This window comes from Peromyscus californicus, unplaced genomic scaffold (assembly GCF_007827085.1).
Source record: "Peromyscus californicus insignis strain IS unplaced genomic scaffold, ASM782708v3 Scaffold_14__1_contigs__length_90479793_seg_2, whole genome shotgun sequence".
In the NCBI taxonomy this organism is placed as follows: Eukaryota; Metazoa; Chordata; class Mammalia; order Rodentia; family Cricetidae; genus Peromyscus; species Peromyscus californicus.
Window position 1 is genome coordinate 44,117,519 of NW_026294436.1, and position 18,701 is coordinate 44,136,219.

At 40.9% G+C, this 18,701-nt stretch overlaps 1 protein-coding gene across 1 annotated transcript in view; it reads right to left on the reverse strand.

Moving 5' to 3' along the window:
• Positions 1 to 18,701, reverse strand: part of Pappa2 (pappalysin 2) — a 253,241-nt gene that overhangs the window by 38,973 nt on the left and 195,567 nt on the right. The window contains exon 21 of the mRNA XM_052737329.1: positions 7,172 to 7,243. Within this exon, the coding sequence (XP_052593289.1) occupies positions 7,172 to 7,243 (72 nt within the window). The remainder of the gene's footprint in view (positions 1 to 7,171; positions 7,244 to 18,701) is intronic.

Genomic DNA, 18,701 nt, shown 5'->3' on the forward strand with positions numbered 1-18,701 from the left:
TGCGCCACCACCGCCCGGCCAAAATGTATATTTTAAAGGTACCTTGACTTCAAAATTTGGATGTAAGGATACGTTGCTTTGGAAAGGAGGCTCTGCTTTTGTTTCCACAGAAAGCCAGAGGCTATGGATTTGTTCCAGATTAAGATACATCAGGTTTGGCCAGCCAAGACCCCCTGAAAGTTCTCTGATGACACAAAGGCCCAGATGATCCAACATCCAGAATTGTTTCAAGGCAACTGGCTCAGATGATACACCCTCACGGACTACTCCATAATCGTAAAATTTTCTTTCTGTCCCCATAAGATACAGCACCCCCCTCCAGCAGGAAGTGGTAAGAGAAGCTATGCCCAAATTCCCAAGTATACCAAACTAGCTTTGGAGATGTGTAAAAGTTAAAACCTTCCTCTTTTTTTAAAAAAAAAAGCGGGGGGGAAGAGCTGTGGGATGGTCTGTATGTCAAATGTGTTGCTCTGATTGGTCAATTAATAAAACACTGATTGGCCAGTGGCAAGACAGGAAGTATAGGCGGGACTAACAGAGAGGAGAAAGGAGAGAACAGGAAGGTGGAGGAGACACTGCCAGCTGCCATGATGACAAACAGCATGTGAAGATGCCGGTAAGCCATGAGCCACGTGGCAAGGTATAGATTTATAGAAATGGATTAATTTAAGCTGTAAGAACAGTTAGCAAGAAGCCTGCCATGGCCATACAGTTTGTAAGCAATATAAGTCTCTGTGTTTACTTGGTTGGGTCTGAGTGGCTGTGGGACTGGTGGGTGAGAGAGATTTGCCCTGACTGTGGGCCAGGCAGGAAAACTCTAGCTACATCACATCATTAAAGAGGTTGAGAATCACTGATTTAAGTGGACCTAAGATTGTAAACTCAGGCAGAACTGAGAAAATAGCCCTTTATGAAAGAAAAAGAAAGAAGTGGGTAAAAGAAAATGAGGAAAAGAGATGTGGAGGGAGAGGGATGGAAGTAAAGGGGAGATGGAAGGAGGGATGGGATTTGTTTGAAACATTTATATTACCTGATATCACAAAATTCAAGGGTGGAATGAAGACTCACTTCAATTTATTACTTTACAGTGTGAGAAAAACCATTTTTTGTCATTCTGTTTCTCTCTTTCTTGCTCCAGACCACCCATTTCCCTCTCCATTCTCTCTTTATGCTACACGGAATTTTATTGAGCAAGAATTTGACAGAACAAACATTATTTTCCTACACAGTTATCATAGAATATTTGTATGGAGTGACCTTACAAGCAGTGAATAAATTGATTCATATTTTCAACCAATAAATTGAGTTCCAGCTACTCCAGACATTGTGTTGAGTAGCTAATGCACAACAATGCAGAAAACAGAGTTTTCAACTTTCAGGTAGCCACAATGTGCAAGATCCCCAGGAAACCAACATTTCCCCTAAGGCCATAAGGGGTAGAAAGAGGTATCAGAGCAGTTACATACCTTATCTGGGATTAGGGGGTGGGGGTGATAAGTGATAAAAAGAGGTATCAGAGCAGTTACATACCTTATCTGGGATGGAGGGTAGGGGTGATAAGTAGGTGCTGGGTATTAAATAACCCAAGTAAAAGAAGTTCTTGGGAAACACACTGAAGGATCTGCATTAGTTAACATGATGCACAGGCTCATCACATTGGTACTGTTGACATGTAGGGCCTCGCTGTATTCCCCTGTGGCCTGTCCTAGGCACAATGGGAAGGTTAACAGCATCCTGGGCTTCTACCCGTTAGATACCAGTAGCTCCCTCCAACAACCTAAATTATCTTTGGACATTGCCAAATGGTGAGGTGTGGGGTATAAAATTGATCTCAGCTTAAAATCCCTGGTTTAGGGAAACATAAGCTGGGTCAGGAATGCAGCTAAATATATAGGAAAGTACCAGGTATGAAATAATATGGGATGATACTGTTATATCTGAAGATGAAAAGTGGAGATTTTTGTTTGTTTGTTTGGTTGTTTTTTTTGTTTTTTGTTTTGTTTTGTTTTGGTGACAGGGTCTCTCTATGTAGTCCTGGCTGTCGTAGAGCTCCCTATGTAGATCAGGCTGTTCTTGAACTCACAGAGACCCTCTGGCTTTTACCTTCCAAATACCGGCACAAGGCACGTGCCACCACACCAGGCATGGGCAGCGTTTATTATGTGTATTCCATCACCCATGGCTTCTCATTTATCTTCACAACTACTTTACAATAGATGTTACATGAAAACTATTTTGACAAATCCTATTAGGCCTCAATTGAGGGTAGTGAGGCACAAAGGCAACAGCATTTGTCCAGAGTCATCCAGCAAGTGGAACAAATATCTAATCCCCAAAGTGAACCCAGAGTGCAAAGCCCATGCACATTTTAGAATACCATATGACATAAAACCTTTCACGTCTGAGGTACAGAATTCACACAGGGACTAGAACAGACATGTGTCTGCGAGAGAAAGGCCTGTTGACTAGACACCTGCTCATTACAGACAGAAGTGTGAAAATGATAGGGACTTCCTAGGACAGTTTTGGAAAAAGTGGACAATAGAAGAATACTGTAGTAGCAGTGTAGAATGTGAAGGCAGTTGTTGGGCACAGGTCTGGGAAGCAGGAGAACAATTAGGAATCTACTGTATTAGCTCATTTGAGAAAACTGATTAGACTCCAGTTAAGAGGACAAGTGGAAGGATAAAGAAGGAGAGTGACTCACAGAATGATCTGACAACAAGCTGATCTAATAACTGATTGGATATAATGGCCACTGTCCCTAAGTGATTTGTGATTTATACATCTCCATGGCTCTCTATGGGAGCATCCTGTTTTCCTTTGCTTACCTTTTTCTCAGCTTCAGGGTTCATATCTAATTATGTTACAATCATACGAACAGAATTGTCTCTAATTTAGGCTTTGCTCGCTGAGCAAATATTAATGGGGTAGCTAACACATTGCAAACAATAACACCACCATAAGAATGCATTATGCGTCAGGCACAGCACATAGGATTTTATGAATAGTCAATAACACCCTGAAATTACTTTGGTGTTCACGTGCTACTTCAGATCAAGACTCTGAAGTTCAAACTACTAGCTGACCCAGAAATTAAATCTAGAGTTACCTGATTTCTAAACGTTTCCTCTAGCCAGCTTGCCATTTCTTGTTCATTTATAACTCATGAAATGAAATATAAAAACAAGAAACAATTTAGGTCAAGAAGGCCAAATGCATGAAGCAACTAGAGAAATAGAATTTGAAGATGAGCAAACTTGGGCTACAGATCTGCAGTGCACTTGCCTCCTACTGGATATAGTGTGAATACAAGTCATAAGGAGATGGAGTGGCTTTGATAGCTTTTGTTGGTTGGTTGGTTGGTTGGTTGGTTGGTTGTTTTAGAGGAATTCCTGAAGGTGCCTCTTAAGAACGTGAGAAGCACAGAATGGTAGAGAATGGATGACAAGAGTACTGTGGAACAGGAGAGAGAAGTGATGGAAATAAGTTACTTTGTTGGCACTGATACACTACAGGCTGGAGACAATGAGGCGATGGGATGAGGCTGCTGCTTTGAGTCACTAGGAGAAAAATGCATGAGGCACACTTGTACAAGGCTGAGCGGCTCCAGGGGGACAGTTCAGATCAATATTTAGTACTGGATTGAAAAATGGAATTCCATCTAGATTATGGGTCACAATGTATTTAATTTCAGTACAGATTATACACTGTGCTTTGCAAAATTTCTCATCTAGCCAGCCCTCTGTTTCTTGACTCTGGGTCTGTTTTCCCTCTATTTGCCTCTGATGCTAACATGTTTAGTTTTTTTCCAGTAAAGTGTTAAGAACTGGCCAAGTTGCATCAGGAACTGGCCAGTTTCACCATCTCTTCTTTCTTCCTGGTCCCCACCTCCCCTCTCTGTATCTCTCACTGCTTGTGTCTCCAGGGACATTCTTCTTCCTCTCCTCTGCTGTCTCTCTTCCTTCCTATGGGTCCTGCTGACTCTGCTTTTCTCTGCTTTTCCCTCCTCTCTTTACATGGTCTTTCTTCTCTCTTGTCTTGGTTGAAAGAATAAAAACCAATGGCCAGTTTTCTAAGCCTCTCCTAACCCAGAGAACCTGGAAATAAGAGTATAGACTATTCAGAGTAGTGTAGGGTAATCAGAATGTAAATAACATATAGAATTAAGTCTGAGGCTGAGATGTCTTGGGAAAGAACTTGCTGTGTAAGCATAAGCAATTGAATACAGACAGATCCCTAGCACCCATTAAAAAGCCATGTGTGGCAACATGCACCTGTAATCCAGGAGGCAAAGAGAGGTGGATCCCTGAAGCTGATTAGCTAGACAGTGTAATCAACTAACTTGAGGTTCAGTAAGAGACCCTGTCTCCAAAAGTAACATGGAAAGTTATTGAGGAAGACATCAATATTACTCTCTGTCCTGCATCTACATGTGTAGCCAGATGCGTGTGAGTACACACATATATCACCCCCAGCACACACACATACACGCGCACACATATGGGGGTGGGGAAGAGAATGTCATTATTTTGGGTAAAGAAAGCTTCAACATGGGGATGCCCAGACAAGTGATTTTCTAGCCTTCTCCCAGGGGTTGAGATAGTGGGTGTTAGGATTCCACAGTGGCCTTCAGAATCCCTTGCTGATTGCTGGTCCCCTGTGCACTTTGCAATGCAGTGGGTGTAGAGTGGACCTAAGAAGATGCAGGCTACTGAGTCCCCAGGTGATGACAAAGCTATTCATCAGGGGTCACACAGAACCACTGAACTGTCAATCAGAGGGTCTGGGTTTCCCAGTGGGTGAGGGAAAACAAGCAGGGAGAAGAGAGCTTTACTTCTTGTGGCATCCTCAAAGAGAACGTAGCTACCTAAGAAGCTCTGGCTAATAGGTCAATCTAGAGGGTATGCTGGGGTACAGGCCAGGGTAAAGGACAAGCGTGGAAAGCTCTGTATTGTAACCTTCTGGAAAGCACTGAAGCCAGCCCAGCTCCAAGCCCTGACATCCACCCTCGTACTTGTGATGATGCGTAGAAACAGCAGAAGGGAACTCTCAGGATCTGTTTGATCTCTGTCCAGCTCCCTAAGCCCTCTGTCTGTTTATCTCCCTCTTTCCCTGGCCTCCTCTCTCCCCATCACCCCCTGCCCAGTGGATGATTCACTGCCTCCCCTTGCTTCCCCACCCCACCCCACCACCATCTGTTTTTCTAATGATGGCAGAAGATGAGCTGTTCTGTTGGCCCCGCACCACAATACAGCACACTCCACGCTAGCATGAGCCTTCCTGCATCCTCAGAATGCTATTTTATGGGTATCTTTTCTCCACCAAGTTTTCTCCTTTCTCTTAAACCGCACCCTTTCCCTTTCCCTGGCCTCATGTGGATCCCAGTTTCCCAGAATTAGATCAAGAGACTCTGAGATACAGATTAGAAGATTAACACGCATGCCTGCATGCAGGTTGGGTGTGCTTGAAGGGACTGTTGGAAATCAATGGCAGTTAAAGGCGCTCTCTTTAGTACACTCCAAGGAGCCAAAAATATCTGGGCAGTGCTGCAAAGTGGCTTATTAACTTCCAAAGAGAGATTTGGATGAATAAATCTGCAGTGACTTGTAGGGAGTGGAGAAAGCCCTGAGTGAGTGAAGTCCGGAGTGAATGTGTGCTGCTGATATGGCCACGGCCACTAAGATGGGGTAGCAAAGCCTTTCAGGGAGAATGAAGTGTAAGTGTTAACTGTGTCTAGAAAATGTGCACCCCGGCTTTCTCTCCCCTGCTCCCCTACAGAGGCTGCTCCTACTGAGATTAGCTAAACCTGTCCCCTTGATCCAGCTGTGTATCATAAACTCTGCCTCCTTGTTCAGTTGAAATAACCCCACCTCTTTATTGAACCCTATATAATAAACATGCTGAGTTTCTCAGTGTCCTGTAGCTTTTCCATCAGAGATCCTTACCCATCTGATGCCAATTTTTTTGTGCATCCATGTATCTGCCTGTCTGTCTGTTTGTCTGTCTGTCTGTTTTTTCTTCATCCTTTCTCCACCTCAGTCAGGACCTTCCCTGCAGTCAGTCATGCTGGACAGGGCAGTGCCTAGACTATTTGTTCTTGTCACTGGCTGTTCCCAGGATTGGAGGGTTTACCTAAATGGGCTATGTATGTATGCTCCTTCTCAGTGTCAGAGGGTTCTTAGGTCACTCTCTAGGCAATGCTCTGATTCATTCTAGACTCTTCTTTGTTAGGTTAAAAAGTCATTGTACCAGAAGTGACCACTGACAGGGGGACCCACTGCAGGAAGAGGAAGATGGGATTTCTTGATATAGTAAAGATCTAGGTCAGACCACTCAATGGTGGAATATAGGTGTACCTAGAAGGCTGCTTAGACACTTGTATGACCTTGCAGTTGATGCAAAGGAGGGAAGCCTCATAAAAGGGACCCCAGGAAGAAGTAAACCACATGCTGACTGGAGTGATAACTGCTCTGTTATTCAAGTCTAGCTAATTGTGGCTGAACCCTCTAGATATTCTTGTTTTGTGAGGGGAAAAAAGCTTTACACAAAGATTTTTATATTTATTTTAATTTGTAATATGTATATGTATGATATTATGTAAGTACATATGAATCTCAATTATCATCCAAGCCTGGTGATTCCTGCCTACAAATAACCCTGGCATTCAGGAGGCTGAGGCAGAAGGGTTACCATAAGGTCTAGTCTGGGCTATTGTGGCTGGAGTATAATACTCTGTCTGCATAAATACATACACACACACACAATCTCAATTTTAAATATTGACATATACACACACATACACACACACACACACACACACACACACACACACACACACACACACACACACCAAAGTTGTTTTAAGCACTGTGCTGGCTGAACAAAATTGTCTATAGTAAAATCCTTATTTAACTAATTCCAACCAAGGCCTAGTTACAGAATCCCAAAGCCATAAATAATTCTGGCTTGCCTTTTGAGTGACTGAAGATTTTACTAAAATAAAACTGAGTTCAGAAATCCTAACTTCTGTAAGTTTGGGATTGGGAGGCAGCTACATTTAAGAAACTAAATGAGGAAAAGAGGGATCAGGAGGAACAGGGTCTTGCATTGGAGCGACTCACATTACTTGAAGCTCTCCACATGGCTTGGGGAAGTCAAGCTCACATACCTCACATGACTGGATGCAGTAGACCAGGGAGGGATCTGGGTGCCACTGACGCCGGCCGGTACACACAATGCTCTAAAACAGAAATACAGGAAACAGAGACATTAATTAGGTCTATGGGAGAAACGGTCAGTTCCATGTTTGCCCCAGCAGTCATCTCTAGTGCTTTGAAGGCAAGAGTCTCTCCGTGTGCCTGGCCAGCACCTAGTCTGTCTTATGGAAGCCACTAATCCTGCTGGGTAGTGTGAAGGCAGAAACTCTCCAAGTTGGAACTTTGTGCCACCTTCCTCTTTCCCTGGGAGATCACACTTTTCAGAGGGCTGAAGGTATTATTTAAAAAGGCAGTCACAACTCAATGAATATGATCTGTTCTTAAGCAGAATACCAAAATTTTAAGTAATTTCTAAGAAATTATTACATGGCTGTGTCAGAAGAGCCGTAACTTAAAAAAAAAATTGTTTTTGACAGAGAGTCTTATACCACAGCCAAGGCTAATCTGGAACACACTATGTAGCACAGATTGACTTAAAAATCACCACAGTAACCTGGCCTTGGTCTCCAAATGACTCCGATTATATGAACTACCATACTCAACTTGTACCATGGGTTTTTCAGGCTAACACATATGGCTGTAGGAGAAGTCTTTAAATATAACTGAACACAATGAAAAGACCAAGAAAATAAAGTTCCTGGTCTCTCTGTGGACTGTATTAATGACTGTATTAATTAAAGTTGTATTGATGTTAAAGGATCTTTGATTGAATCTTAAGTTCAAATTTTTAAGGCTCAAATTTAAAAGGAATAAAACTGTGAAATACTAATCTCATAAAAGCTACAAACTTGTTGTAAACTGTTAAAGACACTAATGACATGCCAGTTAATGATCAAATTCTTTAATATGCTCAGAACTGTGCTTATAGTTGTGCTAAGGACAAATGCAATTTATTTACAGGAACAAGCTTTTGCCTTCTGTGTATGTTGTCAAGGTTAAGCCTGAAGCAAGTAATTAAAAACAGGTAAACTTTTTTTTTTTAAAATCAGGTATTCCACTTGGACTTGCTTTGAGTGTCATGACACTGATCACTACCACCAAGGACCCTGCCCAAAGTGGACACTGTTGGGTTGACTGCCCTACTCTGCCCCTTTAAGGTAGGCCAGAACCCCAAGTTTCTCCGCCACAGAAAAGTCTCTCAGATCTTATGGGTCTGGCAGCTGAAGGCTGATGCTAAGCTATGCGGCAGCTGAGGGCAAACTGTCTCTGTCCTCAACAAACCCATTGAGATCACCATGGAAGATTCCAGGCTGGCTGTCCAGGTAGCAAGTGAGTCTCTGTTGTTTTAATAGATACAGAAGCCACTTAGTCTACAATTCCTACTCAAATGTATTATTTTCAAGCTCTGTGATGCCATTGATGGGGAGTCTCACCTTGGAGACCCTCGATTAAGAGTCTAGCAGTCTTGCCCACTCCTACACCCAAGGCTACCCTGCCCAGTCAGTCCCTTCATATCCAGAAAGTTTCCTTTCGCCTTCAGAACAGTAAGGCTTTTTAGTAACCTTGAGTGCAAAGGATGAACATGTTACTTGCTGATTAGACAAATTTTAAAACTTTTTAAAAGCTTAAATTACCTGAGTCTCTTAAATGAAAAGGCTTTAAGACTAAGACAAAATTACCTGTCAGTCTGAATTGATTTCATATTCAAAAACCAGGCCTTGGTTTTCATAGAGCTACAGGGTCTCCTACTGAGATGGTAAACTCATAGACAGGTTCACCTTGCTGGCAGGCCTCCTACTGTGACAGATATACTCACACACAGGTTTCCCTTTTTTCCTCAAGTTGGTAGACCTCCTGCCCAGAAAAGACAAACTCACAGACAAGTGTCAATGGAAGCGAACTCAAGCTATCATGCTGGTGTTAGTGATTGAAAAACTGCTTTTTACTCTTCCTTTACTTAAAAGAATGTGCTTTTCAATGACTGCTCTCAATAATCAACCACCTATGTCTCATGGTGAATGATTGGATGCTTCCAGATGAAAGGAAAACTAAAACCTTAAGGTTTATGTCCATTGCAGAGGTCTAAGGAAGTGATTTAAGGTGTGTAAATGCAAGTTGTGAAGGTCTGAGGGAGTGATGTAAAGCATGTGAAAAATGAGACTTAAAGATGACACATATGATGTTAAGACTTCAAAACTTCAGGGTCTAATACTCATAAATGGAGGTCTGGTAAGCTATTAATCTAGCCTTGGTAAAGCAATGACTATTATTATTGTCCCAGGCTTGAGATTGTAAATTTCCTTTGGTAGTTTTCTAAATATAGACTTAAAAGTGCTTCTCATGGTGCTAGAAATAGCTCTACCCAATGTGTATCTATCCTCCGGACAGAGGAAAGAGTTTAGCTGCTTTTATTCCAGAACCATCTTTTGGACCCTTAAGCTCTCCTTGTTCTCTTTGCTGCCAGGAAACTTCTGTCCTGTGACAAATGAATGTCTATACTTGTATCATGTTGATAACTTCTCAGGCTTTGTTTTGTTGCAGCTCAAAGGCCTGAGTCTACCCCAGCTGTTTGCAGACACTTGATAACTACTTTTCTACAATGAGAACTTCAGTGCAGGTTACACTGATGCTAATGCCTTCTGTTTCTAGTCTATACCTTTCCCAGCAGATTCACTCATCTGACAGATACCATCCAGGAATCATCTATGGCCCTGCAAACTGCTCCAAAATGAGCTCATCTTGCTAGCCCCAGGTGGTCCTGCAAAATCAGCAAGCCCTGGACTTTTGAAAGCTGATGTAAATCAGTCACTGATGTAGACCTGTTCAGTCAATGGGGTTGATCCCTGTTTCTTCAGCTTCCTGGGCCACCAAAATGTCCCTCTTCATATAACCTCCACTTCCACCCCCACCCCACCTCTGCGAAGCAGCTACAGAAGAGACCAGTAGCAGCTTATCAACAAAAGGCTGGGATGTTAGGTCTCAGGCAGTACATATACCCAGAAATAGCTCAAGCTGGACTATAGGATTTCTGGGGCTTAGATAGAGCGAAGGTTCCTCAGGAACTTGAAATGTATTCCCATCTATCAAAAGGAGTCATTTCCCTGCCTCTGGCAAAAGGGGACATACGTTTCTCCATGTACATATACCTATGGCAGCTATCAGAGTATCAAGGTCTATGCTAGCATCCAGGTGCCTCCAGTCCCTAGTCACAAATACCCGTTATACATTTCAAAGTCCCTACACTAGTCTCCTGGCCCTTCTCACCTCCCCCACGGGCCTGAACTATGCTAACCCCAAGAAACTCTGCTTGTTTTTATAGTGGCAAGGTTTTGCCACTCTGTCCCCACTATTGAGTCCCTCTATCCTCCCTTCCCTGACAGAGAGCCCTAGCCAGCCCAGTTTGCTTCTTACTCTTCCAGAGGACTCTGGATATTTTCTTTCTCTTATCCATAATAAAAACCTCCCACTTAACCATGGAGTGGAGCTTTCTTTACTGAGCCCCTCACATACACCTCTCTTTCCCAACTTTCCTAGAAGAGAAATAAACAGAACAAATCTTCACATATGTTAGGTATTTACAACTAAGTACTGCAATATGTACTGTAAGATGGTGACCTGGCTTCAGTTATCATTATAATAAAATGGAATTATCAAACTAATATAAAAAGTGGACAGGAGCATAAGCTGACCTGCTGACATATAAAACATAAGCAGACCCCATTAAAGTTTTCTTAGTGGAAATTTGCTATTTAAAGCATCGTATTTGCTCATTGTCTCCAGTTAACAGTAGTGCAAAAACACAAAGGTGCTCTCTTGTAAAGCAAATGACACTTCATTCTTTCTTACAGTATCTGCTCTGGTCATTTACTCAGTTCAGACCAAATGTATAAAAAACTTGCTTATTACAAGCCATATGCCCAGCAAGCAAGAGTATCTGCTTGCGAAATGGTCAACCTCTTCGATAGAATGTCAGTTTCCCTACCTAAGGGATCTCAGCCTGGATAAGCTCTTGTAGCCTTGACAACCTGAACTTGCCAGAATATTCTGAACAGACTGGATCACCCTCACTTATATCCTTCCCTAGACTTTATAAATGCAGGGATTTTGGTCTTCTCACATTCCCAAATTTCTACAATATATTATAAAAGGCACAAAAAAAGATAAAGGAATAGAATTTATCTTTATTTTCAAGTCTGTTCTTCTTAAGCCCATTTCTCCTATTATTCCCAATATATTTTGAAAGTTTTGTATTTTCATGTAATTTTACTAGAAAGTGATTTCATGTTGGCAGATATAGAAGACATGAAAGGATGCAGACCCCTCCCTCCTTCTGTTCCTCCAATTGTCCCCATTCTTCCTTCCTATTTCTAGCTGTTTTTTCAACAGATATATTCTGCACACACACATACATGCATGTGTGTATGTTATTTCCTCACAGTGTTTGTAGAATTCTATAACCTTTACTTCACACTATACTTGTTGTGTATAGTGCTGTTTTATGAATGGTTTTTAACTGCACTCTGTTTATTTTCTAGTTTGGGGGATGTTGCATTTTCTAGAATGCTGGGAGCTACAGTTCTTGGGAGGAATAACCAGCCACGTGTTCACTCCTCTAAACAAGTTTGTTTGAACTAACTACCAGATGTGCTTGGTCACATGTAGGTGGGAGGTACATAGGCAGGAAATACTTTCCCCTGATTGGACCTGTTGGGAAATGCAGAGAATTATGTCTTTTTAAAAAGCCCCACAAAATGTGACTCATGGCTATTTCCTGGGAATCCTAGAATGGACCTGACCAGAGTTCATCCTGGTCAGTATTTAATTAAAGCTGACTTCACATGTCTCAAAATTGTGGAACTGGTCTTTCTCTCATAAATCTGAGGATTAACAAGTACTCCATTGCTGGAGTGCACTTTTAACTTATTTAACCTAACCCATATAGAGAGTCAATTCTGTTATTTTCATTCCTTTTGCTATAACTAACTATATGTAAAATCCTTTCATATGTGCAAATGTAAGATAAATTCATCATAGTGAGATTGACAATACTCACTGATCTTTAAATGCTAATTCAGTTTTCAGAGTAGCTCAGACTGCCATACCTCCTTAATCTGTGTAAGTTGCTAAAAGTGGGTGGTATGTCTGTTGTACTCATCCTAGATGCCATATCCTTGAGAAAAGGGGCTGGTCTCCCTGTTCTATTACTTTATGTTGACTTCCAGGTAGATGACACTTTATAAGCACTGGCCAGCTGCTAACTGCAATGCTGGGCCCACAGGTTTCTCCTGAATCTTCTGGTCTATGAAAGTCATCTATCCCACAAACACAGCCCTTACCTATAAGGACATGCCTGTGTTATAGGATGAGTAAAACTACTGGTCATTGATAAAAAGACAATTGCAAGTGTTTTTCAAAACTATGCATACTTGGGAAACCAAAAGGAAGTGAATCACTCCCTTGGATTGTCCTTTGATGGTACAATGATGTGTCATAGAGGCATGTACAGAGCAATTCTATACTTTATTCAGGGTCATGTACATATGTCGCATTGAGAAAGTTGTCACAAACTTGGATGGTGGCAGAATTTATAGATATAATAATATGATGTGATTAGCAGTCCATTTTGTCAATTAACTATTCCTGACTAAAAACAAAAACAAACAAACAAAAAACTTGGGCAATTTTCTGTTATAGCCTAAGGTTGGCCAAGTTAAGTCTTATGACTTTCATTTATTTATCTATTTTTTTAATGTGTATGAATATTCTATCTGCATGTATGCCTGCATGCCAGATCCTATTATAGATGATTGTGAGCCGCCATGTGGTTGCTGGGAATTGAACTCAGGACCTCTGGAAGAGTAGCCAGTCCTCTTAACTGCTGAGCTATCTCTCCAGGACCAAAATCTTGTGACTCTTAACAAAAAGTCACCAGGCAATAGCATTCATACAGCTTTATGAACATTGTAATATGCCTTAATGGTTCCACTCACATCTCCTTCCCTTTCTCCTGTTCTTCCTCCCTCCCCCTTCCTCCTTTTCTTTTCTCATTTTCTTTTTCTCTTTTTTTGTCTTCTTTTATTTCCTTAGTTTTAAAATGTTCCAATCAAGAACAAAATTGTCAACTTTTTTATTATTATTGATTAAAACTTAGAGCTTTTTCCTTTTGGAAAGCTCAAAACAAATCCCTGGCAATTCATGCTCACCATCATTTACTATTGTTTACCAGTTCAGCTGAAAAGTTGACTGTAAGCAGCATCAGAGTTAAGAGTAAGAATTGTGATGCATGTTAAAACATAAAAAGTAGTAAATTCAGAATAGGTATTGCCAATAGAAAGAAAGTAATTATATTGGAGGGGCCTGAGCACATGAAGAGTCTGTATTGATTTGTACTCTGAAAGCAACAAAATTTTAAAAGATTCAATGAAGGTGGGCAGAAGAAATGAAACTTCTCTATTTATTATTCTGTGTAGATTATCCATGGATGTAACATGCACATTTGTAATTTGCCAAAAATATTCCAGAAAGTAAGAAAATCAAATTCGCTTCTTGCCGGGAGCTCTCACTTGTAGCTTGAGTTTTCCTGCCTGGCCCACGGTCAGGGCAAATCTCTCTCACCTGCCAGTCCCACAGCCGCTCAGACCCGACCAAGTAAACACAGAGACTTACATTGGTTCCAAGCTGTATGGCCGTGGCAGGCTTCTTGCTAACTGTTCTTACAGCTTAAATTAATCCATTTCCATTAATCTATACCTTGCCACGTGGCTCGTGACTTACCGGCATCTTCACATGCTGTTTGTCATTGTGGTAGCTGGCAGTATCTCTCTGACTCAGCCTTCCACTTCCCAGCTTTATTCTCCTCCTTGTCCCGCCTACACTTCCTGCCTAGCCAATGGCCAATCAGTGTTTTACTTATTGACTAATTAGCAACACATTTGCCATACAGAACATCCCACAGCACTCACTTACCTCTCGAACTCACTGTTTCCCTCCTGAATCATGTCCCTCTTGTATCCCAAGTATGCATAGCTTTGAAAAACACTTGCAATTCTTTTTATCAATGACCAGTAGTTTTACTCATCTTATAAGACAAGCAGGCCCTTGCTTGGTAAGGGCTGTGTTTGTGGGATAGATGACTTTCATAGACCAGAAGATTCAGGAGAAGCCTGTGGGCCCAGCATTGCAGTTAGCAGCTGGCCAGTGCTTATAAAGTGTCACCTGCCTGGAAGTCAACATAAAGTAATAGAACAGGGAGACCAGCCCCTTTTCTCAAGGATTTGGCATCTAGGATGAGTACAACAGACATACCACCCACTTTTAGCAACTTACACAGATTAAGGAGGTATGGCAGTCTGAGCTACTCTGAAAACTGAATTAGCATTTAATGATCAGTGAGTATTGTCAATCTCACTATGATGAATTTATCTTACATTTGCACATATGAAAGGATTTTATGTATAGTTAGTTATAGCAAAAGGAACGAAAATAACAGAATTGACTATCCTTATGGGTTAGATTAAACAGCAAGGAGTGAATGACAGTAACAAGGGAGGGTGTGATAATGTGCTGAGAGGTCAGAGCTCTTGCACCTCTTCATTTTCCCCTCTTTCTCGTTTGCTTTAAACTATTCTGTTTCCTAAAAGAACCACCGGTCCTTTCAGGACTAATTTGGGAAAGCATATCAAAATAAAAATGAAAGGCTTTGACCTCACTGAGCTGGGGAGCTGATGTGGATTGCATATAGTCTTCAGGTTCTTCCAAATGGATCCCTTGGGGAAGTCTCACGAGCTTGCACCTGACTGATTCATAATTATGATCATACTTTAAAGACAGAGGGGAAAGCATTGATCAGTTGGTGAAGCCGGAATTTATGAGATAAAATAATGGTGGAGGGGGGTGAGAGGTGATGGCAGATGCCTCGTTCTTTGAAAGAAATCACTTTCAAATACAATTTAGGGAAACTCGGTTCCAGGCAAAGAACTGCTGCATTGTGTTAAAAACAAATCTCGTTGTAAAATGAGTTTCTGAAAGACCACATCTTTCCAAGTTAAAATATGGATTTCCTCATTTTAAAGTCAAGCTATCACAAACTATTCTCATGAAAGAGCAGATGAAGATAGTCATAAACTCTTAGCCTCACCCTTAAACAGGGCTTCAGAATAAACAAACCTTTGAGAAGGGTCTTGGTAGAGCCCTCTATTTCTCAGGTTCTTTGCTTTCCTGTAACCACTCTGTTCATTCTATGATCATAGAGGATATGACACTTGGATGAAGGGTGAGGGGTCTACCCTTTGTACTCAGTGTGATGTTGGGGTTAGTATGACAAATGAAAGAAAATGAGAGAAATCAAGAGAAGAAAACATGGAGACTTGAAAATGGCAACATTCCCCTTGTCTGGAGAAGTGTGTCCTACACTCTCAGCAGCTTAGAGATGCTGGACTCTCAGGAAGTGAAGTCTAGATGTCAGCAGACAGCAGACAGAGCCATTTCTGGGCGTCAGGGCATGAAATATGGTATGAACCAACCCTGCCTCAGCACACAGCACCCTGTCTTTCATTATTGTCATATCCCACTACCTGGTCACCATGTCAAAGACCCAGAATGTGCACCTGGTCACCATGTCAAAGACCCAGAATGTACACCTGGTCACCTCATCTCAGACCCAGAATGTACACCTGGTCACCACATCAAAGACCCAGAATGTGCACCTGGTCACCCCATCTAAGACCCAGAATGTGCACCTGGGAATTTTATACTCTGACCTGCTGTCTCCTACAGGAAACATGTTCTTGTAAAACTGAAACAGTATAGCATATGCACGCACGCACGCACAGGTGTGTGTGTGTGTGTGTGTGTGTGTGTGTGTTTTATCACTTTGTCCTTCTCCACACCACAAGAGCTTTTAAGAAAATGCTTCCTTAGTCAAAGGTGGTACAACAGGAAATATGAAACAGGCATTAATTCTCTACTTCTCTCAGTGCAGTTTGTAAAGGACAAAAAAAAGAGCAAATGATCCAGACATTTATCTACACACACACACACACACACACACACACACACACACACACACACACACAAGCAAACCATACAACAATGTTTTTTATTCCATGGAGCTAAGTGGTACAATTTTTACAGAGCTGGAGGAGATTTTAAAAGGGTAAAATTTACATTAAATACATAAAAATATCACTTAAACTTAAGACTTATGTGATGGAATCTGTGCTGAGTGTTTCATATGTGTTATTATTTTTTAACTTTATAAGAACACTGCAAGATAAGTAGTATTTTCTTACCCTGAAAGGAGAATGCCCAGAGACTCTGAGAGCAAACCACTTTCCTCTCTCTTTATGTCAGTTGTTTCTTAGAGGTATTTTCATCAAAACCTCCAGGCAATCTAGATCTTAGGAAATTGTTTCTCTAATAAAATGTATGATGTTCTAAATCTCAGCCATCATTTGCAAGAATAAAAACCAATTGGTCCTCTAGAGAAGGATAAATAAACTATAGACATCTGAAAGCATATTTCACTGTTCTTTAAAAGCAAAACAAAACACGAAATTCTGTCACACACAAAGAAAAGTAGTGTTATAAGGGAAATATCTCTCTTTAAATGATTTTCCTTCAGATTTCATGAAAAGGGAAGGAAATGTGGAGATTAGTGTTTTTCATGATTGAAAAGAATGGCATATTTTCTGTTTGACAGGAAGACTATCCTAAGTAGACAGCTGGAGGGAAAAAAGACTGTTGTGGGTATGGTAATACAGATACTGTCACACAATTTGGAGTCAAGAGAAGTATTCAAGCCTGGTATACAGAGTGAGTTGCAGGATAGCCAGGACTGTCACACAGAGGAACCTTATCTTGAAAAAATAAAATAAAATAAAAAAGAACATTGCTTAAACATTTTCTTCACTTCATTTCTTGACAACTGTGAAATTTTGGACAGATTATCTAGCAATGCCTATGTATATGTAAAGTAGAGATAATAAAGTCTTTCTAAGCTTATTCATTTGTGATGAGATTCAAATTATATATAGAAACATATTTACATATATAATTACATATATGTAGTTACATAGATATATATAATCTGAATTATATATATATGTGTGTGTGTGTGTGTGTGTGTGTGTGTGTGTGTGTGTGTGTGTGTGTAGCAGTGAACACACACAGGAGTTTGGAGACAAGGTATTATTCAAATATAAGCTATCACACCTGTTACAAAGAAGAAAGTGCTATTCTAACAATTCTTTACTCATACAACCAATATTGTTAAGATGCTTAAGAGCACCAGGCACTGAACAGGGCATTGGGCACACAAATATGAACAAAATGATTGGACCACTGTAAGTAAACAACGATCCACCTAAAGCACAGATGAAGAAAGGGAGGCTTCAACAAGACAGAGCAAATGGTCCCCTGCTCTGCAAAGAGTCTGTCTCTGTAATAGTGTCCTGGATTCTTCTGGAGGACAGGGACACCAGATTGCTGGGTAGACAGGTTAGTTGCTACCTCTCAGGCATTCCCAAAGAACTTCTGCCATTAGCCAAACCATTCCTCACACTGCATTATACAATGTTTCTGAACTCCAAACGAGCATCTTTCACATCAAAATAAAGCCAAAAGCAAATAGCAATCTAGTAGTAAACCTAACAGTAAATACCACATCAGGTAATCTATTAAAATTAACAGTAAATACCACATCAGGGCCCAAGCCAGTGAGGTAGAGAAGAAAGTTAAGAATGATTTATGAACAAAATGTATAGATCCAGAATCCATGTTTTAGTGAATTTCTAGAAAGAAGCTTACAAGGATTTGATTGAACAGTCTAATAAAGCAGCTGTATCCCATTCCACTCTCATTCTAAGAAACTACAACTCACAACAAAATATTCTCCATTCAACTCTTGATTTTTCTTTTGGTTTCTTTTATTCATTTTACAAATAACAATTGAACACTTAGTACTTCCTAGACACCTAAGCCTATAAAGTCACCTTTGAGAACCTAAGTATATAACAATGAACAAAAAAGATATTATCTCTCAGTTTATTCCAATTATAGAAATATATATGTAAAAATATATAATGTCTGCTATTAATTTCCAAGGAGAAAAAAATAAAAAAGGAATATACCAGAAAAATGAGCTAAAATTTCAGACATAATGGCCAAAGAGGGCCTTCATAACATTTGAGTCTACTTGGGAAAGAAGTAGAGATGGAAACAATGCAGATGTGAAGGTGAACATTGTGGGCAGAAGGAACCACCTGGGCCAAGGTCCTGAGACGCAGATCATTATGGCCTCGGAAGATAGGCCAGAGGAGGCCACAGTTGACAAGGCAGTGATCTAAGAAATGTATATGAGAGACAGAGTCAGGAGGGTGAACATGATCCTTGGAGAAAAGAGGATATAGCTCCGAGGGTACGGGTTTTAGAAGAATCGGATGAGGGGTGCAGAAATGGATGAGCATTCTAATGGGGATGTCATCTGGAGCACCTAGGAGGAACGTGCAAGCTCAGGCTCAGAGGATAGTGGCCATGAAGATG